The 23986-nt window shown below is 34.8% G+C and overlaps 1 protein-coding gene across 2 annotated transcripts in view; it reads right to left on the reverse strand.

Annotated features, from left to right (window-relative positions):
* Positions 1-23986, reverse strand: part of LOC131029574 (PHAF1 protein At3g51130) — a 98214-nt gene that overhangs the window by 14497 nt on the left and 59731 nt on the right. Inside the window, exons 9-14 of one of the 2 annotated variants that reach the window (XM_057960083.2) lie at positions 10672-10719; positions 8292-8405; positions 8082-8181; positions 7850-7923; positions 4355-4459; positions 4091-4182 (exon numbers count right to left, since the gene is read on the reverse strand). In XM_057960083.2, the coding sequence (XP_057816066.2) occupies positions 4135-4182; positions 4355-4459; positions 7850-7923; positions 8082-8181; positions 8292-8405; positions 10672-10719 (489 nt within the window). In that variant the 3' untranslated portion in view covers positions 4091-4134. The remainder of the gene's footprint in view (positions 1-4090; positions 4183-4354; positions 4460-7849; positions 7924-8081; positions 8182-8291; positions 8406-10671; positions 10720-23986) is intronic. The other variant, XM_057960084.2, reaches the window with a different exon arrangement.

The following is a 23986-nucleotide window of genomic DNA, read 5'->3' on the forward strand; positions in this document are numbered from 1 at the left end:
GGAGAGGTCAACCACATCCTTGTGACGCATGACAACACCAGAAAGGAGGGGCATTTTGCAGAGCTTGACTCAAATTGGTCTGCTTTTTGAAACCCAATCCCATCCTCTTTAAATCAGCAAAATGGGATTTATTTTGGGAAAGAAATGAGGAGAAATTGGAGCAGAGAATAAGGGCAAGTAAGAGAGATAACAGAAAACAAGAAGCTTGGTTATACAGCATGAGAGTAAGGAGGTGAAGTTGCATTTTCAAGCATTAGAAACCCTGAGACACCACTAATCCAGGATCTATTACTTCTTCCAGTCGAAATTCTGGTTTATAATGTTGTTGAAAGGTTTAATAACATTAAAATAACATCAATTTAAACACCTTATTATGAATGTTGGATGGCTTGGGTTTGCAATTTCAACCTCAGAGAACCTTTAATCATCCCTTTTTGCAGTTTATGTGCAATACAATAGTCATTGAAATTCTAGCCTGAGCATTGTCATATGCAAGGCCAGGCTTAAACCCTTCAGTTTTGGCTGCTCGTCCTCTCTATTCATTTATGCCTTTGAATTGACCATCAGACAATAGCTGGAGTTGGTTTCCATTAGGTATCACTAAGCTGATTTAGGGTGAAAAGCTCCTATATCTTCCTCATCAAGTGATAGATTTAGAAGGCAGCCATTATGTGTATGTGAATACTTGGGGACAACGTACTTTGGACCTCCCAAAAGTTGTGGTTATGGAGGTTATTAGAATTTAATCTCTCTTAAATTACCTTCTACAAATTTGTTTTGACCCCTTCCTAGTGATTCTAAGTCTGAAACCAATGAGAAGGGAAAAGTTAACTAGAAATCTGGGTTATCTTTATTCGTATGATGATAATGAAATGTTATTTTGCCCAGCAGCAGCATTTTTCTCTTTGAATCCATCATTATTTAGCTATGTTGTCAGTTCTTAACGAACTATTTGAATACATGAAATTAATCAATGAATGTCAAGGCATGATGGAATTGGATAATGATAACATTAAAAGTTAAACCAAGTCAGCCCTGTATAACCTGCGGCAAGGGAGAAAAAAGCGTAAAGAAAACTAAATGAGGTAGGGGTTCATATAATGAGACTACTCGTTAATGTAATGACGATGCTAGCTGCTAAGATAACCATTATTAGTTAAAAACCAATAATTCTGTCCTAAAAGGAGAAATCTGTCTCCAGGGTTGAGAAGGAGTGGGAATCGTCTGCAAACTAATAAAGAAAAGATTAGTTATCCCTACCTCTGACTGGGAGGAGCAAGTAATGCTCTATCTTCACAAAAAAAATCAGAGCCCATTCATGACTGTAATTAAACTTAGAACAGCTGCAATACCTTTTTAAGCCAAGGGAATGGTAGTAGCAAACCATCATTGGATGTAGAGTGAGTTGACTACCTTATTGGCTTTTGTTAAGAATGAATGGTTATCTTCTATTAATTGAATAATAGCCATAACAACTGGGAATGTATGGATTTTTCACCCCTCGTGTCATACAACACCAAAATGGGTAGTTGAACCATAGAAGTGGCTGAGCTAGGAAACTACTTATTCTGAATTAGGAACTATTTACGGCAATGAATGGACTAAGGGCCCTATGAGGGCATAAGTAGAGTTTGTATACATCTAATATGTACGTTACCCTTCTCCATCTGAGGTGATCACCCATGGATAAATCCTTTGACCTGCTCAGGGATAAGTTTGTTGACGCTTGAGATTAAAGAGTGTACTATGCCAATGGACTGTTAGGCTGTTAGCCATACAAGGGCAGTTGAAAGTGAGAGAAGCTTTTCCTGATTAGGATGGGATAAGGCACCAAGGAGGATGTGATGATGGTCAAATTAATTTTACACAGTTTATTGCTGTGTGATGAATGAATTTATTCAAACTAATGACTGTAACTACTGTGAAGAGCCCAACTCAGCATTTGGATCTCCATAATTAACTGATTCCTTCAAACTGCTTTTAACAAAAGCTTTTTTTGGATCTCCACATAATTATGGTCCAAGCCTCATAATCGTGTTAAACTGCCAAATTAAAGCACATGGGAAGAACTTAAGTGTGGTTTGATGTCTGATACAGATAATCATTTTGGGAAACAATGAATAAAATTTTAATCAAAAGGATTTTTAACATTTAAAAAATTTAGAAACATGATTCAAGAAAAATCTCCTAATTGTGGCTAATTCATAACAGCGCAGTTGATTACTCGACGTGAACTCCTCTGCTATTTAATTTTGTCAGTCGGTTGCTAACATGTGATGCCTCTACAGCTAATCAAAGTAGCAAGGCTCAATATTTGCAGTAGGTTAAGAAGGTTAAAAGGTTCAGCAAAGTTATGAATTTCAAAAAGGCTCAGAAAGATTCAAAGGTAATATAAGATACAAAAATATGAAAAATTTATAAAACAAATATTTTCAATGTCAACATTCACAGCATTTCAAAAGACTGCTACATGATCTAAATCATGATCATAAGTACAGCTAATGCCAATGTTCTAGTTCAATGCATCTGCACTGACATATTATAATATTCACTATATTGATATTTATTCTCAAAGAAAGCAGGCTGGAAACCATTACAAGAAAAAATGAGGATATGTCCTACAGAACATGTTAGACCTGGTCCTACAGAACATGCCCTTTGAAAACATTCTAAGTTTAAATGAAGATTATTGAGGTTTAGTCGAACATTGCAACTGTGAAACAAATTAACTCTCGATGGTCAACCTATACATTCTGACCATGTGGTCCCCTTGTACTTTCTTTCAAAATAATTTTTTAATTAACTTTGCATTTTGTTTTATTCATCAAACCTAAGTTACCAGGTTCTTTGCCTCGGCCTCTGGTCCTGGTCCTGGTCCTTTACAGATACTGGTCCGGTTCTGGTACGCTGCTGGGTTCACCCAGGGTACTGCCTAGGCACCCGGGCAGTACCCTGGGCGTACCCAGGCTCTGAACTTGATCAATCTTATTTTAATTGCCTCTGGTCTTTTGAACTGAAAATGCCCACCTTGAAGTTCACTTTTCTTTTCTGATAACATTAATTAATTAACTGAAACTCAAATTCATACTCATGGTTCTAATGAGTTCAGTTCATTGTTGATGCATCATGTTACTAGTTCCCTCTTGAAAACTTTCTTCTGTCACATGTTTATCCATGTAAAGGGATGAGGTCACTTCTAGTAAGATGTTTAAAAATTCAAGATTGTCATTTTCCTTAAGTAGATGGAATAAAGTACAATTGTAAAAACCAATATTTTCCGCTTGGCTGTTTCTTTTCCAGTGATATTTAGAAAATTGAAGTAGGTAAAGGCAAGGATTCTATCATTTTTAATGTAGATAGATAGACATACATACATACATATGCATACAAATATATACATATACAGATACAGATACATATACATGTGTGTGTGTGTATGGGTGTACCCGTATCCGTATCCAAGGGAAAAAAAAAAACCGTACCCATACCCGTATCCTTATCCGTACCCGAATCAGTAACTTAGCATCAAACCTTTTAAAATAAAAAAAAATCTAGATTTAGGTGAAAATCCTTGAGGTTTGGTCAAGACCTTGTTCCTATGAAACAAATTTAATTCTTGAAGGTTGACCCAGGCAGTTTGACCATATGATTCCCTTACACTTTCTCCCAATCTATTTTTAATAAAATTTAGATTTTGAGAATGAAATTGAAGGATTTCTTTTCTATTTAGGCTTAAAAAATGTTTCTATTCCATACAAAGAACCAAAAACGTCTAACAATAAAAAAAATAGATCAACTGAAGCCTTGCAAAATGCAATTTAATTGCAATCTGTTTCGGAAAACCAGCATAGTCAATCCTGGAATAACAAGCATTTATGGACAACACAATCTCTTTTACTGTGAACTTCGATAAATAGATTGTAAAAGTAATGTTTCCTATAATGATATGGCTAATCATGCACTTTAGTTCTTCTTTTTTACACCTTAATCTAAGACATTAGTTGTTGAATCTCTTAATCGATTAAAAATAGCAAAAAAAAAAAAAGCAAAAGCAAATATGCAAAGAACAATCAGTGTACAGAAAACTTACTTAGCAACAGAAAGCAGATATGCTGTAACACGCCTTACATTCAATCATGATTGAAATAGAGTTACAGTAGCTATGTGCCCATTCCTCATTACCTACAAAACATTTAGAGTAGCTGAAAATCACAGAAACTGTATGAAATGTATTTAAAGATATGAAATAAGAGTGCCTAACTGAACCAGACATATTAAAAAGATAAAAATAGGACAATGTTAATTATGCATCCACATCATTCATAATGACATATTTCAATATCAACAACCTCACCTCAAATGCTATATTTCGATACCCATAGACAAAGGTCGATCCAAAAGGATTAATTGTTGAACCTTGAGTCTGAATGGCAGCTCGTCCAGCATCTCCTAGAAGTTCCTGCACCCAAAATAAATTGTGATAAACCATCAAAAATTATAGATCTATCCATAAATTAACCAGGGAGAGATAGGTAAGGTATCCAGTTAACTTTTTTACAAACTGCATATTGATCTTAGTGTCAAGTGTCGAGACCAAAATCTTGCTTTGTTTAAACTTCATCACAAAAATAAATATTGGTATCAAGCTTAAAAGAGATATGCTGAAATTGTTAAAATTCCAGCGTGCATAAATTTAAAGCTCTCTTGCTAGGCCTTGGGATCTACATAAAACCTTCAATGTGTAGCTCTACAAGATAATATTTGATTTGTATTGCTAACATCTCTGTCATTTTAGGGTAGAAAACATGAGTGTAAGTATGTAATGATAAGAGGCATTCAACCCTTGGCAAGCATATTTCAGTTTCAACCAGGTATAATAGGGCTACAAAACCCTTCGGGCTTTTTTTATTTGATGCCATAGTGCAAAGTTCAAGTACTAAATCTTAGCAGTGATAATGATCTAAGTTTGAGTTGTAAAACTTAACTTACAGATTGATTTTACACATAGAATCAGACATGCTAAGTGAACATACTATGAACCATGAAGCAGCGATTATGCATATTCGAGCATATTAAATATGCTGAAAATCAACAAAGATCCATTTATCAATTTTATTTTCTAAACATTGCTACCATACTTGGTAACTATGACCTAAATCCTAAATCATGCTCTATTACATAACGAAATAAAAAATAAATTTTTATCTGTGATTTCTTTGCCATATATTGATCTGAAACAACCTTATATGTAAAAAAACAGTTTTGCACATAGCATATTGTTTTGGCATTCACAAAATTATCTACCAAAACCATAGTTGCATTCAAAGTCTTAAACTGACTTAAACCCTAAACCCAACTGAAATGGCAAAGATGTATTGCACGTCAGCATGTAGCTATATCTAGACAAATATTGTTCTAGGCATGCATAGTTACACTGCAAATCTTGACCCAGTAAATGAAATGCAAAGAATCTTGAAAATCACTAGTATTGCCTCAAACCTCTCCAACCGTCTATGAATGCATTCACTTAACAAGATGGCCCAATCCAGATAGATTTCACCTTTACATATTATGCTTATAATATAACATCTTTGATTTTAACATTCTTGCCTTTCTCATAATTGTTCTCAAAGAAATGATAAGAATTCACATGTCTTATCAGTCTACTACATACTTCCCTTTTGATGGCCGGAAAGCATTCATATTTGTTGTAGATGAATGCTAAATGTCATTTTGACACTGAATATTGTTGAACAACTTGAAAACCTACTATAAACACACTTGAAACCGTGATGATTTTCCCTTGAATGAACCTTGTCCACTCCTTGAAGAAGAGCACTCCAATGCACTTGCATCTGACAAAACTTGATTTTCCTTTAGAAAGGAGCGCCCAACACACAGGAATGTCTATTCTTGTGCTTTAACCTTCAAACTCTGTCCATTCCTTCATGAAGTGTGCATTTTTGGTCTTGATGTCACTTTTTTATGTTTTGATGTTCACTATTGATCTCCTTTGGAAAAGAAAAATTCAACAGTCTACATGACACATTTGTCAATGTTGTGATGTTCACTTTTTTTCTTTGGCAAGGAATGCACTAATACACTAGATGAGAAAATTTGCATTTAAACTTCATTTAAGGGTACCCTCCTTATAAGGGTGTGTGCCACACCACTAGATGTACACTTTTTTATATATTTTTAAGTTACCATTCGGCCTTTTTCACAAGTCACTTTTATCTTCTAATTTCATGGTTACATTGGACAACTTATGCACTTTTCTAGTTAAGTTATACATCCCATTATGAGGAGCACTCCAATAAACTATATGTCCACTTTTTGTTCTAACTTACACTTGACTTTCACTTTTAAGTTGAAAATCTAATGGATAGGAGCCCGTTCATGATCTAGATGGGCATTATTTCTTTTTCTTTTTTTGCTTTTTTATTTTATTTTGCTCATTTAGTGAAAAGGAGTGTTCCATTACATTACATGGGTATTTTTTGTTGTGTCTTTTAAAATTAATATAACCGACTTTTGTCACACAAGTACCTTTTTGTTCTAATTTCTTGTTGACATGGAACAACTTATGCACTTCTTCACTTGGGTCAGCTTTTTCTTCTAATTTCGTGTCAAAACAACTTATGAAAAGGAATGCTTGCCACTTTTTCTTCTAATTTCACATAAAATCACTTCTTGTTATAATTTTAAGTGGGCATTGGACAAATTATGTCTAAGTGTCACTTTTTCGCTTGAGTTACCTTTCCTACTTGATTTGTACTTAAAGCTGGACATTCACTTGTTTCAATAGAGGGCTGGGAATGCTAACTTTGCCATTGATCTTACTCAAGGCATCTTCCACCCTAAATCTACCTTATATTCTGATCCTTGGCTTCCTCCTCAGTCAAGGGAGATCTAGTTACCATAATGTATACCCCTTTGAATTGATTCAGGGAGACAAAGCTATCTGGATGTGACTTTGTTTAAAATTATCCTGCTGTTAGCAACACATGGTCTCCTCAGCATGATCAGATGACTTGGATCTCTCTTGTTGCACACCTTGTCTTTGAGTAATCCCACAAATAGCTTCTTCAAAATGGTTGAAGAGCTCACAGCAATGATAGCAATCGACCAATTTGGATTTACATTTCAAAGCTGGTTTTGGGCATTGGAAGGACCACCCCTCCATTTGACATTTCAGACATATTACCACCAACATTCTTACCCTCCTACAGCTGGAAAAGATTGTTGCTTGTGTAATTATCTGCAATAAAGTAACTATCAAGGGCAACCATGGTTTCTCCATTCCTGATTAACAAAAGGCTGCATAAGAAAATTTCCCATGAAGCTGCTCATTCCCTTAATTTCAATTATTTGTTTATGTCCAGGAATAACAATAATAGGTGAAGAGATGGAGCCAGCCCTTCTGCTGCCCCTTTTGCTTTAATTAACTGGAACAGAAGTTATTAAAGCCATTAATGCTCACATAAATAAATGGAAATCTACCAAACTGCAAAGAAATTTATGCTTGCACCTTTTCAATATGTGAGAGCAGATTATCTCTCATTAGAGATTTATTGGCATTACTCACTCAAATGCTAGAAATCTGGCCCACTCTTAAACTGCCTTGGTCCTTCCTGACTTGTGGATTGTTCATGATATCTATTTTTTACTTTGTTTCTTGTTTTGGCTTTAAAAAGTTTTGAATCAAACACACATGTTAGCTATCTCTGGCTTGTTGATCTTCAGACCCAGTACCCTGATTTTATTAGTGACTAGGTCACTTCAACAATCTTTAACTTTATCAAAACAAGATACTATCCTACATGTAATTGGATTAAAAATCAAATACCTGAACCTGACTCCACTTTGTATTTGATGTAATGCAATGCTCGTGGGTGTTTGCCTCTTCCTGTTCAGTAAATGCTGTAGCAATACAAGAAGAAACCAAAAAAAAACAGACATTTAAAATGAAATAGAATAAAATTTCAAAATTATTGCAATCCATACCATTTCAAAAAAAATTAATGAAATTCACTTTTATTAACAGATGCATTAGAAATGCTTCAATCACAAAAACTTACAAGGTGGGCACTGGATCATAAAATTGCATTTGATGTATGAGTTAAAATCAGCATGTCCCGGAAAATTTGTATGCAACACAAATTTCTTGATTTTATGTGTCTACAGGACATTATAAATTAAAAAATTTATTCATTCAATTGCTAATGAACAAAAACATCTAGATATGCATTTACTTGAATACTATTTCATAATCTTTCATCAAGAAGTACCTGCCCATCAAATAATATATCTAACCCACGAGTAAAATAATTGTAAAAATAGTCTCTGCACATTGTTGTCTTTGGACGAGCATCCAAAGCAGAGTGAATCATCATTTGGTCTACCTGCTTCCACAAATTATTGCAGTTATCACTCAATTCATTTTTTTCATGCATATGAAACACTCAAAGACTTAACTAAAAATGTAATGAAGTAAAGGAACCAAGTTATAATTTCCCAATATGAATTCTATAAAGGGAGTGCCAACTGTATCACAGGGAAACAAAACAATGGAAATGCTTTCAATTTTATGCAAGAATATCAAAATTGACATTACAATTTGCATTTGCTAACATATGTGAAAAGAAATGAGAATTACAGACATGTGAAAGAGCAACCTATAATGAACAGATTACCAAGAAAGCAAGAATTAATAATAACATCCATGGACAACCAAAAACGTCAGCAGCACTTGAAAGTACAACCAACAGAATTAATATGAAAGAATGAAATGAAACTCCAAAAGAATACTATACGCTAAAAGATGAAGCTAAACTATACAACCACAGAGTCTATTTAACAAGTGCAGTGAATCTAAACTATAAAATTAGGTTATTTGAATTGATGCCCTAAAAGAGTAAGAAAAAGATAAAACATCATAAAGAATCTAATGATGAAATGGGAATATTGAACAAGTGGAAACTTACTCAGACGAAAAAATATAGAAATGTCCTTAGCTAAAGAAAAGAAAGAAGTTCTCCAGTGTCCACATCAATAAAGGGTAGAGAACAAAGGGCACGAAAACACATGAACTAAGGTTGGACACAAAATGAGAATGAAGATACTTAGCTAAGGCAGGTAAGGCCAAAGGTAATTTGTATGAAATTGAAAGCAAAAACTAAATGTCATAACCTAGGTGCTGTCAAAACAGAGGATGTGCATAAATAAAGCCCTATAACTAATGGTTACTAGAAAATCATATAGATTAATCAATAGCTAGAGAAAATTAATAGAATGCATTGTCCAAATAATGAAGGATTTTGCCAATCAGGAAGTAAAAATATCAAGAGAGTAAGAACCTACCAAGAGGGTAGCAAACATAGGAAAAGATTAGAAAAAAGAGTTTACTAAGTGCCACAGAATGAGTAAGAAAGTGGTGTCATAGATAAAGACACTAGTAGAGTCATTTTATATGTGAGCAATGACATTTGATAAATTACCATCATAAAATTACAATTTTCTAAGAATGATACACTTTTTCTTATGCATAAGTCTCTCAGATAAATCTTCCTTTTCACATGCACAATTTAAAACAATCCCAGTCTTTTCCCAAGAATTGGTAAAATATATTGGTCCTCAAGCATTATCTCTCAATTGATGTGATCTATTTGATAAGAACATTGTAGATTGAAAACATGCATAGAACACACCTATTGCATTAAGAAAGTATGGCATGAAAAGAAAAAAATGTCCCCAATAAAGATCATCATATGTGCTCAAATAGTAATACATCCTTGTTATCATAACTCATCTATATATAAAAACTTTCAAAATAATCATGATATCTAACGGTAACTTATGATATCAAAAATGGCACCAAGGTGACTCAATTTTACATTTACCATGAGATTAGCCACTTTTCCTAAATAAAATACATGTTGCTGAATTAGTGAGCTAATAAATGAGCTAATAAAAAATGAAGGCCAATGACATAAAACAAACATCAAAGACAAAATGCTGAATCACAGTATGGACAGTCATATATGATGGGTATGACATGAAAAGTTGTCAATGATGTAAATAGGCAGTTGTCTGTCATCATATATAAGGCATAGAATCTACTAAAGCCTTACCTTCAAAAATTTTTCTTTATAATCAATGTATGTAAGACATCTAAAATACCCACCCAATGGACTCATCTTACAAGGTCCTCAAATCCCAATTAGTGGTGACCTATCAACATATATTTCAGAATTATCAACATTTATTTAGATGATGCATGTCAATGTAATGTGAGCCTAATGTAGTGTACTGAAATTTTCAATGACATTAATGGACAGTTGTGGTCTGTCATCGACTTGGGCATAGCATCTACAAGAGCCTCAGCTTAAGTAGTTTTTATCTTTATATTCAATGTATATCAGACATCTAAAACACCCACCCAGTGTACTCATCTTACTAAGGGCCTCAAATCCCAATTAGTGATGAGCTGTAAACATGTCTTTTCAGAATTATCAAAATTTATTCAGATGATACATGTCAATGTGATGTGAGGTGATTGTTATGTATTGTCACCATTGTCAAACTTATGATTGATGAACTGTAACAATGAATAAAAATGATTAACTATAGTAATGACCAATCTAAACACAAAACAAAAATGAGAAATACCTGTTTTTGATGAATCCCACAAGGAATGCCCAACTCAGACCAAACATCCTGCAAAAACGTCAAAGGTGTCCAGCAGCGTGTTAAGAAAAAGTAAATTCATCTCCTTAAATTATTATAGTAAATTAAGACATCAAGTAGTGATAATTACAAATAATGAATAAACCCAATAAAAAGTTCTGTTGATAATTAGCATCTAACAAAAATTGAATGCATTTAAATACTCTTTACCAATACTAACACAATCCAATCAATTAAATAAAATTTACATGGAATCAATCTGACATATATATGGGCAAACTGATACCTTCCAACCACAGTAGCTATTTACATGACAGTGGCAAAAGTGTAAATGGAGTTCAATTACCGAGGTTTAAAATGACAAAAACCCAGCAAAAAACCCAAGAAACTAAAAACAAAGAAATATTGATAAAAATAAAGAAAAAAAAGCTAAGATTTTTTACCTAAAGCTTGTAGAGGCACAATCCCCTGACAATTTCGTGGAGTGGATAGCCTCTCTCTCTCTCTCTCTCTCTCTCTCTCTCTCTCTCTCTCTCTCTATATATATATATATAGATATATATATTACATGTCGGCAATTGGAAAATCAAAATTTATGTCAATTTTTCATCAGACTTAAACTTCCATACATTTGTAATTAAGATAGCTAAATTTTAAATTGAGGTGGTGAATTAAAACCTAAATTTCTCATAAAGTCAAAACCATTAGTTTGAACTTACAAATTATGTATTTCCTTCTGTTGATCACCAATCTAGAATACTTTGTTATGTTTCTAGTTAGTTCTTGTGTTGACTTTCCTACCATTAGTTCATGAAATTTGTTCCTTGCCTTGTGTGTAAATAATTTGTTGCATTGATCAATTTCCCTAGTTCACTTTCAGAGCAAATGAGTTTGTATAGTGCAATACCGATCAACAACTTGTGTCAACTTCAAAAGATCAGAAAAACAAAGGAGGACAGAAAAGACATTCCACAAACATATAGAAAAAACAAATCATATATCGTCATGTGGACATGCTGCAAGGGATCATCTGCTGTTCTATTCAGTATTCACCATAGTTCAAGCTTCAATGTCCTCAATTAATACTCCAAAGTTCCTAATCACACCTACTTTTGTAAATGTCCACCTTGATACCCCATAAAGCCCTCACCAATCTTGGCAAAGCAATCTCAACTAGGTAATTAATGTCAATGCCCTCTCTTTCATTTAAAGACCCAGAATCTATCCTATCGACTAATAATTTTAAATTTCATCTTTGATCAACAGCCCAAAATTATCACTTTATGTGATCAACGAGTGTTACAAATTTGTAAATCATCAAAATACACACTATCTCAATCCACCAATCTACAAATATTGAAAGGATTGAGCCACATGGAGTGGCATTATTAGGTCCCTCATATCAACCTCAAACATTATTCTCTCAATGCATGTTGAGAGGCCCTCCAAAACCTCCCACTAATATTTGTGAAGTCCTCTGAGAAGAAAATTTTGGGGTTGTGGGTAGAACTTAACAACATGAATAGGTTGGTGGAGTTGATTGTTCCACCTCCAATCAGTGATCTCTCAAACAAGTTCAAATTCAACTTTGTCTCCCCTATAGTCATTTTGGATGGCCTCAAAAATGTAATCCATCAAATTTTCCTCCCCACTACCAAGTGCAAAACTTTGACTGGAAGCTTTGACACTTACAAACAAATTATAAACTGGAACTTTACTAAATTGAACAATATCTTACAATTAGAATATAGAAAATATAATCCAAATTTTAAATTGAAGTTTGAGATTATTTTAATGATCTTTGTAGCTCTCTTTGCAAAGACATCATACAAAGTCATCTTTCTAACCCTCTCTCTATCATCGTTCTAATAATAAGATGACTTTAGCCATGCTTGATTCACAAGAATCTACTTCAAAGATGCTAGCAAAGTACAAATGCTCCACAACTAAAGGATTTTTTTGTGAACCATTTCACACCCACTCACAAACTATTTCCCCTTTGTGCAATCTCTCATCGAACCAAGAACCCAAAGGTGATTGTAGTACATTTGGTGATGTTATTGAATTCTTCCACCACTAACCTCACCCAATCAATTTCACATATGTCCTATGTAAAAAAGGTCAAGGCAATGTGTAGTGTCATTGGTCTAAAAAGTATTAGGTGCCTCTCCTAAAGTAATTTCCCTACCATATATATTGTTATATTATTGGTTACAACTTGCACCACATTTTCAATTCCCACCTCTAACACAATCTTCTCTAGTATTATACTTGAATTCTCTACATTCTTTACCTTATTTGAGGCATATTTGGACCTCAAAAAAACAACATTACAATACAAAGCCACCAAAAAGTTGATGCAAATGTAGTTTCTGAAATCTATCCAGCCATGTAATAGTATGTTGCATCCATACTTGAGCAACTAGCTCCTTTGCCCTTCTAGAATTGGTTTTGCATTTGTGGCAGCCTTTTTGAGCAACGGCCCATATGTCCTACCTTGCTGGTTCGGGTTCAGGCACCGATATGGGTTCAAAGAACCGGTACGCCAGTACGGCAAAATTTTGAAAAGAGGTTTAGTTCGCTTTTGTACTAACGAACCGAAACGAACCCAAACCCCTTTTCAAAATTTTGCCGTACTGGCGTACTGGTTCTTCGAACCCAAATCAGTGCCCGAACCCGAACCGGCAAGGTAGGACATATGGGCCGTTGCTCAAAAAGGCTGCCACAAATGCAAAACCAATTCTAGAAGATATTTGTGTAGACTATAAGCATGAATTAAGATTAGCATGTCACATAGCATCATATAAACAACAAAACAAACATAAACTTGTAATCATAGCATCATGATCATACCATAATAGCATCATATACATCAAGTTTAATATCAAAATGACAAAATATTCAAGTATCCCTATCTCAATAGTAGGTTTCAATTGGGTATATCTCATATCTTGCCCTACAGCTCGTGCTCAGAAACTAGGCTCCTTGTTTTGTAGAAAAAACAATTGCTCAGATTTGCTCTTGCTCTAGCCAAACATGTTCTGCAATCTTGTACTAATATATCTCTCCAACACTGAACTAAACCATATAATGTTCCACTAGCATTATATTTGGCTATTCCAGCAGCAAAACGCTTATTTGCAGGGATGTAAGCTTTCTCAGACAGATTTGACAGAAGGCTGCTGGTTGTGTTCTCGAAAGCATCTCTACTTTTAGTAATATCCATCGTGTTCACCAAGAGAATTCTTTTAGTATCTAGTCTTGAAATGAAATTAGAATTGTGATAGTGCATGAAATAGTCATCCAACCATATTTTCCCACCTATGTCGTTGGGGCAAAGGTCATGAATGGTTTTATTTGCTTCCACTACACATTTTGAGCATCTATCTGCTGATATAGTTCCAGTGCACTGGAGCAGACCATAGACCTTACTGGGAGATTGGTCATGGGAAGAAGTGTTACCCTGAATTTTTAGGTGCTACAAATCATTCGTAACTAGGTTTAAGTTTGTGGAATAGGTGCTACCATTGGTGAAAGTTGAGGAATTATCACATGTGTGACATGCGTAGATACACATGACTGATGGAAATTTTGTACAAACAGCAAAAAGAGGACGAACCACCTAGATGGAATTGAAAAAAATTTAAATTTGGCATAAGAAATCACTTTTTGGGCCGCCTAGGCGCCTGGGTTCGCTTTGGGTTCTTTGTGGTTCTCTTTGGTTCGACCCAAGACGAACCACCTCTGGGTTTTAAGAACCCTGGTCAAACCCAGTCGAACCAGGCCCAGAACCACGAACCAATTCGAACCAGAACCTGAACCAGGGGGGTCCAGAGGAGAACCCGGTAACTCAGCATATGTCTTATGGAGTGATTGATCTGTACCTTTACCCTACAACCATGAATGTTGACCAAATCATCCCAATATGGACTCTTCACCACATTAAAAAAAAGGTTGTTGTGGAACTAAAAATTCATATTTGCTTCCTTGTGCTTGTCCTTGTTGCACACTATACCTTCAATTGAAGGCTACGATCCAAGTGTATTTCAAGGAATGAAAAAGCCTTGTGACTAGAATCTACTCGAGCTAGATGAAGTGGATGTGCCACAAACATGGCAATCATGACTGGACTCCACAATCCCTATTATATCCACCTTTGTTTCTTACACCATGTCAAAAGTCATGATTGCTATTACAACTATGTTAGATCTTGTCATCTTCAATTTCTTTTGGTTAGTCAATCCAAGGACTGCTTTCGTCTCTCTTTCTACCTCTAGCTCCATAGTGGGTTGCAGTTTGCAGTTGCAGCCAACAATATGTGCAAGAAGGCACTTGATGCAATTAGCACCATTACTCATTTTTAGCCCACAATAGTCACAAATAATGATCCCTACAGTCAAACCTAATATGCCATGCTTCCAGGCAGTCTCTTTTCTTTAGGAATTCAACTTCAAACAACTACCATAATTCAACTACATTATTACCATTAAATGAATTGAATTACAAATTGAAGCAAAATAATGCTTTTTATACCATACATTGATAAGTCAAAAAACCATAGAAGCAAAATTTGTGAGAAGATTGAAAGTAATTGCAAACTACCATTTTTTTAGCAATTTTGTCATTTTCAAAATAAATTGGCCAGCACAATTTTTCAGAAAATCACAATTTAATCATTAGTATTGCAAGTTTTAATGAGTGAACATGAATTCTAGCTGATTTTCTCTTTTTCGAGTGGAAATTTTCATCATATAACAAATTAAAAAAAATTTAAAAAAATTAAAAAAACATCAATTGTCAATTATTGCATGTGCACAAGGTTTTTCACTACAGCAAAGCATTGTTTACAAGGGTTTGGAGATTTTTGGGGCTATAGAAGGCAAACTACAGTCTTCCAATGATTTGCAAACTACCTATTATAAATTTCATCCTTTTTACGTTAATTTTTTAACAAAAAAAATTACTTTTATTTAATCAAACAAACCTTATATAGTAAGACCCCCTTTTATTGCAAAAAAGCACTCTAGTGTAATGTCCCCTACCTGATTAACATAATTTACCTATTTCAATATACTAAAATTGATTGAGAGACTAATCATGAGAACCAGTCATTGATATTCTTCAACTTATTAGTTATTAAGAAGTGCTTATTTATCTTCCTCATTAGATAATTAAATTCATTATTCATAGTTCTTGATATAGATATCAAACCCTACTACTACTTCAGTTTTAAGGGAGAAGGGTCTATGTATGTTACCAAAGTGCTCAGAGACCAACTACAATAGGTTCCCTCAAAGTTTACAGATCCAAGCCCTTACCTATCTTGGGTCTATACCCTCAAGGCTTATGGGTCGCTGATCCCCACCCTATCTTGGGACTTAACCTATTGCTTGAATTTAGACTGCCCCTTTTTGAAACACCTCATCCCGGTCTTCATAAATACTGATAATAGCAGCAAGAATGAATAGTATATACATATTCTTCTTAATGTTTATTACCTTACGAGTTCTTTCTGATTTACAATCTAATATTATTATTTTTCCTAATCAAGACATATATATATATATATTTCAGACATTATTAAAAATATATAACTTCAGAACAGTTCTCAGAAAGAAGCCTCGATACTATAACAATTTATGAATAAAACATACCGATGGCAGTAAGATACAGCAATCTACTTATATCCACTGATCTCTATTTTCTTTCCTTATCATTCCATGCCTTCTTCCCCCTAGGAATCCTGTCCTTATAACCCTTTTCAATGGTCTTGTGTGCAAGGATGTGGCTCTTAGTCAACACCCTTTCCTTGCACCCCCTTCCGTCATCATGAGTTTCTTAATAATCTGTTGCTAAGAATTAATGGAATCGTGCCTTTTCAAACAGCACTTCAATACTTGGGATTTATTTATTATATTATTTAATATTAATTATTATTGATTATAAATTAATATTAAATATTAAACATTGTTGATAAATTAATATTTAGATATTGATTATATAAGAATATAAGATAGAAATTGGTTATATAAGAAATAAATTAATAAGATGAGAAATAAGATAATTGATTATATATCAATATTTATGTAGGGATATTACATCTATTATCCAACCCTAAATGTTATAATAATTGAGAGTTCAATATTTACAAAGGAGACAAAAGACTCCTTAAATAGAGAATACAAGATGATCTTTCCATAACAGAAATGATCATAAATAGAAACATGACAGACATAATCAAAAGTTTCTTAATACTAACCAAATGACTAAGATGACCATTATAGAAACATTACAATATTATTTTAATACCCTCCCTTAATGGTCATTGTTCTAACTACCCAACGGAATACATGACAAAATCTGTAGGTCTTTTGGTCATGAATGCATAGAAGGCCACCCCCTTCTCTTCAAAACACTCTGCGACATGAGCCTACTGCTGAGACCCTCCCTAGTTCTACAAAACTCATGGAGACAACCAAGATAACCACAATCCTTCAACCTGATGTTGGGTAAGAAATTGATGTAGAGGTGGGGGTAACATCAATCAACATACAAATTATACTTAAATGAATTGAAGGTGCATTCCAATTACACCACTTGGATACATTGCTTCTTTGGTCTATTTCACACATATCATCTAAACTTCAACAAGGAAATATAATATTGGCCAAGCATGGCCTCTCACTATGGATTTTGATGGCACACAAGTCATCATTACATCAAACAACTCAACAATGTATTGTTTTATTAAACCCTCATGATAACATTTACTATGAAAAGACACAAAAAAACATCCATATCTTTCCCAAATGATAAAATAACCAAAATTCCTTTGTAGAAGCCTTGTGCAAAAATGTAAAGAAGACTCTCACCAAGTTTGAGCCTTTTGGGATGACGCAATACAAAGATATATTTTTCTTAATGCTTGCTGGAAACCTTAGTTTTATCACAGACCTTCTCTCACCAAAAATGTCATAACTCATTCAAAACTTAATGAAATTGAATCAGAGCAAAAGGAAATTAAACTAGAATCATTTGTCCACCTTTTCCCATTGGTTTCACACCATTAATGTATCTTACGATTCTTACCAATCCATACCATGCGTTTCTTTCAGACAGTTACAGAAAAATCAGTCATTCAGGACAGCCTTCACCAAAATTGCCATATCTTACACAAAACTCAATCAAATTTAATGAGACAAAAATATTTGGAAACTAGAATCAAATATCTTTCCATCTATATATTATAGTCCTCAATATGAAGCCATCAAAAGGCCGTACAATGGCATGTTCCAGACTGCAAATTCTGAAAACTTCAGAAAGAAATGTAAGGATGCTACAAAAATAAGTTCCTTCTTTATTCCATCCTTCTCCAACCCTCTCCAACCTCCAAATTTGAGTTTGTGAACAAAATTTATACAATTTGCATCATATTCAACTGCCCATAAACAACTTATAACAAACTTTTAAAAAGTTGTCATCAAGTTGCAAAAGTTGTCATGACAATTTTTGTACAACTTTTTACAATTTTCATCCAAATGACTCAAAACTTGAAACAATGATCCAAAATGATCATGAATGGTCACAAATGACCTTACAAACATTAAACAACACAAAACAAAGCAAAAACATAAACATTTCCTCTTGTAGGCATATTAGGTCCTGAGGGTGCTCCTGCACTAGAAAGTTGTCCCTTCCTTTATCCAGAGACACGAAGATCAGGTTCTCAAAAAGCATCAATTTTTGTTGACAAAAAAAATGAAACCACGATTTTGTGGAAAAATCGCCAAACCCACCATTGTGTCCGAGAAATAGCAACAGGCACAATTTTGTCTAAAAATTGTCAAAAACTTTTGCAAATGAGCACTACAACCCAAAACAGACTACAAGAAACCATGATTTTTATGAAAAGATCAAAAAACCCTTTAGCAGAGGAAGAACCCATGATTTTTGTGTAAAAAATTTGGGCAAAAAACGAAAAACCCATGATTTTTTTTTTTAAAAAATTATTCAAAAACAGACTGCAACAAATCTGATTCTTCTTGTCAAAATCAATCACAACCTTTATTAGCAGAATAAAAGTACACCAATGTCATCAGAAAACCTAGGTCTGAGCAGGTAACAGAAACCTAGTTGCCAATAAACAAAACATGAAAAAACGTCTCCATTACGGATCCAGTCGTGGGAAAAAACATGAACAAATCACGTCGTTGCAGAGGAAAATGCTTCAAAATAAAGGTGGCTTGAATTTCCAGAAGAAAAATAGAACAAGCAAAATGTCTTCACAAGCCCTATCATGGAAGCAAAGCAGAAATCCCAAATAATACGTGTAGAGAAACCCTCGATTCTTTGAAAATACCTCGATAGAGGTCGCAAAAAAGCATTCACGAGCTCAATTCAACACCCTCAATTTTTACAAACACTTTCTACGATTTTTCTTCAATAAAAAACTCTTGAAAAAAGCACCCTCATGATCTTGGGCCTCCCATGAGAGAATTAAACCCAGACCCACTCTGATACTATGTTAGAAAGATTGAGAGTTCGACATTTACAAAGGAGACAAAAGGCTCCTTAAATAGAGAATACAAGAGGATCTTTTCATAACAGAAACAATCGTAAATAGAAACAAGAAAAACATAATCAGAAGTATCTAAATACTAACTAAACGACTAAGATAACCATTATAGAAACATCAAAATATTATTTTAAAATTAAATGCAGCATTTAGGGGTTAGAAAGATTAGGATTTATTATGCCAAAATTGTCCCTTCTAAGCCCTAACCACAATCGTAAAATAGTATTTTTAGGTTATTCAATCCCAGGCCTTATCCTAACTCAAAACTCTGAATTTTTTCAGCATTTAGAGTTAGGGTTAGGGATTTTTTCTTAGCAAAAATAGCCTAGCCCTAAGTCCAAATGCTTATTTTTGTTTGACATTTAACATTAGGTTTAAGCTTTTTTGTTAGCAAGAAAATCTAAACTCTTACCATTAATGTTGATCTTTAGCATTTAGGGTTGTATTATGGTTTAATTTTAGAAATTGTTTAACACTGTATATGTTTGAATTTATATTATTGTAAAGTACTAACATTTGCAAGATGTCTGATATATTGAACTACAAAAAATAGTCCTTAAGCCCCTATTTAGTGCACATAATACAACATTCAATGAAATTACACTTTGATTCCCTCGGATGTGGTGCCCTAGAGGTATATTTAAGGGCTATCAAAGTTAAAATGATAAGGAGGCTACAAATACTTTTCCTTGTAGTTGTCTTTTTCTACCTTTCTTCTCATCTTCTTTGTTTCTTCTTCTAATGATCTATCATACAATTGTAAATTGACACAAAGGGGATCATAGTGTCAAATGAGCGACCATGCCTATGTGTTCTGAAATACCCCTTGTGACCAAGCATGTGATTGGACAAACTTGAGAGCTTTCTCGTGCCACTTAGTTTGGTGCCACTCTACTCTCCTTTACATCACTCTTCCACATACTTCCACGCATGTAGTTAGGTTAGGTATATGGTTTGGTATATTGTGAAAATTGCTATTACGAACCATAACTTTGGTATGTTGAGCAATTTTACATCGAGCATCTAAGCATATCAAAAGACAAGAGTTATATGGTTGGAACAATAAGGGTTTCTTATAGAAGTGCTACGGAAAAAAATTATAGCCTTGAAACACATAAAAGACTAAATTCAAATTTCTTTTTGCAGATTTGGTCATCATGCCACAAAATAGACTTTACATGGACTTATTGCATGATAGTCTCAAGTATGAACAACATGTATTATTGTGGGTATGTTTGTAATAGAGGCATATACGAATTCAAATAGAATTTGATGGAGGCAAGGTATAACATAATTCCTTCCAAAGATACCCTGGCATTGTAGGATAGTAAGGCCATAGAGGCAAGAACTAGGACAGAAGTAGGTTATAATTCCTCAAATGTCCAATCCTTTGGATGAGGTACAACCACTACAAATATCTTTACGAGAGTCCCAATCAATACCAACTTCTACAACACATTGCCCAAACAAGAGTGGAAGAACATTAATTCTTTCTTTACGCCTCACATTTCATCAGAATTGCAAACCACTTTGGAGAGTATGGGATGGGAAAAGAATGTCCATGAGCACACAAAGAAGGTGATTGGGAAATTATAGTACTACTCTAACCTATCATTCCATGTTGCTAAGCCTCCATATTAGCAAAGCAAGTCTTGGATTCAAAGCCTTGTCATATGCAACATTGAGAATTGATATGCTTAATGATGCAATAAAAGACATTATGAATGTTCTTACCAACCATTGAATAGAGTGGGCAAAGACTAGATGCATCATAATGTCATATGGGTGGACAGATATAAAGAACCAATCTTACATCAACTTCCTTGCCTTGTATGATCTTGGCATAATCTTGCTAAAATCCATGGAATGGGATTAGATGGGATCAAATCCACAAGTACACACCAAATGTGGTTCAATTTATCACAAACAATAGCATTGTTTGTGTTGTTGCTAAAAGACTCTTGATGGACAAGTATCCCTCTAAAATTTTTGGCCCATGCATGCACAACACACTACCTTGGCCTTACCTTAAAGGACACTGAAAAACTTGAATGGCCGAAGAAGGTGTTACAAAAGGCGCATGCTATTACCAACTTAATCTACAATCACATGAGAGTGTTGTGTATGATGTGTTTCTTGACAACAACCAAGGAGCTACTTCAACCAAAGGTAACAAGATTTGCTATGACCTTCCATGCATTGTAGACTCCCTGCCAAAAAACTGAATTTAAAATGAAAGTTCATACCAAATGAGTGGGATGGAATTTGACTTCGCTGTAATGTCCCCTTTTGGGTGGACACTAAATCTTGCCCACTATACTTGTAGAATTATTACAGGTTATGTATTTTCAGTCTACTGTGGTAATTTGGACAGATTCAATTCAATGGATAAGCTGAATGCTGCTCTCTTGGATCTGTATTTGATTGCTAAAGGTTCTTAACTCTCTTAGGAGAAATGATGTTAATTGTATTGATTTCCTCCGTTGATTGATAAGTCCCTTTCAATGCTTGGAATGAATTCTACTCTATACTTTATTGCTGGAAGGGTCATCACCTTTCATAAGAATTGAGTCACCACTTTTCATTGATGCCCTTGAAAATAATATATTATTCCTCAAATTGATCTCCCCTTTTATCTCCTCCTCAAATGAAAACTTCTCCCCTTTATATCCTCCAATGTGAGGGAGAGTCGCACCTCTTCACTATGTGAAAGTTCCCCAATCCAATTTTTACCAGGTCTGATCCAAAATTTGAGGTTATGTTCAATGTTTATCTGCTGATAAGTCTTTGGCCAGCGTATATTTGGATGGGTTTGATTGGTCTTTGTTTTCGTTTTGGTTGGTTTTGAAGTTTATGCAAGATTTTTTAATGTTACATAAAAGAGATTGCTGATTTAACGTGACCAAATCCATAACACATAAGGAAGATAATCAAGAAACCTTCTTTTTGCTTAAATGAGCAATGAACATACCATTAACATGTGCCCATAGGTCTGATGTAAATTACCAGCCAATAGAAATATAGAAATCGGCTCCAAATAATGTTAAAGCCCTAAATACACTCTAGGGTTTGAAATCCTTCAACCCAAAATGGAGCGGCTGACTAAAATAGAGTTGGAAATAGATAATAATGACCTCTAGAAGGTTTGCCCTGCAACCAGTTGTAGAAAATCTGCCCTCCAACTGATAGATCTGCTCATAAATCCGCAAAGAAGGCTGCCATATGCACATTGAAGTTGCATTCTGACGGAAACTGATACCCAGAGAGATGGGTTTTCGTCCAAATCCCCCCAAATCTTCCAGAACTTGGCGTTCCTGGAAGCCCAAGCTGCTGAAACCCTCATGCAAGCTGCTGATCTGAAAATGGAGAGGTAAGAATTGAATCCAAATGATAGGCAAAATGCTTTTTTATCTATTTTGGGGTTACTATTTGGCCTTAAAATCATAAAATGTCCTTGAGGGTCTAATTTCTCATTGTGAACTTGGCCCCCTTTTAAAAAACAACTTAAGTTACTAGGATGGGGGGCACTTTTCACTATTCCTATTATGTTTCTCTGTTACTATTCACTTTTTACTATTCACCTAAGGCCAACTTTAATATTTCAATTTTAATCATGGTTTCACCCCAAAACTCCAAACTGAAAGGCTATTAAAGCTCCGTGTTGAGCTCCACAACCCTCAGTTGGGTCCTCCAAACCACCCTGCTGACATATGGGACCCCGATGATAGGCCAATCCCTGCTCAACTGCCTATCACCTAGGAAGGTGACATTACAATCCTCCCTTCTCGGAATTGCTTGCCCACAAGCAATGCATCACTATGCCACCAGGATTCCACACTAACCATAGGTAGAACACTATATGCTCCCGCTGCTCCATTCTGACATAAATGCCACATAACTTCCATACCTGAAGCAAATCACCAAGATCATTAAATGCCAACGCATCACTGAAGCCAATTCCTGGATCCCAAACCAAAATATCAAACTGTTGAATGAGATGGAGGGGAAATATCTCAACCAAACACCATGAAACAACCACCCATGGGAGTAGACCAACAAGAAAATGTGGAAATGAACTCCCACAACCCAACAAACCAACGCAAATAGCCACCTAGTATCACTGTTGTAACTCAAACGAGCAAACTGAATGGTGTCATAGGTGTCATCATACCAATGCAAACCATTTAACCCCATCTCATACTCCGTGTTCATCCAATAAACATACTTCCATACACTCCCAAGTAGCCGAAGTGCTGATGTATTCCATGAAAAATCAGGAAGTACAACATAATTCCAACTAGGACAGCCGCTATCCCATGTAGAATCTATGAAGAATAAATCACCAATCAACAAGTAGATCGCTGCCTTGACATGAGAGACAGATGACATAGCCAGAGATGAGTTATGGTTGTCTTCAATGCCCGTTATAGACAACTCATGTGTGGCTGGCCCACTAGGAATGTTGTCAATAAAATCATCATTGCCATCAAGAAAATGATCAACATCTGAATTTTCTGAATTTTTAGAATTAACCAATCTTTGCTCATCGTCATGTAAAGAGTGGTGAATGTCACGATTGTGTTGAAGATCGAGCTTGGCTTGATGGGCCAATAACTTGACTTGCTTTGCCCTTTCTAGTCAACCATCACTCAATTTTTGAGACTGCTCTATGTCAGCTGCTCCAAAATGTTTAAAATCAGTCCCATAATGAGATGCATCATA

This window comes from Cryptomeria japonica, chromosome 3, assembly GCF_030272615.1.
Source record: "Cryptomeria japonica chromosome 3, Sugi_1.0, whole genome shotgun sequence".
Lineage (NCBI taxonomy): Eukaryota > Viridiplantae > Streptophyta > Pinopsida > Cupressales > Cupressaceae > Cryptomeria > Cryptomeria japonica.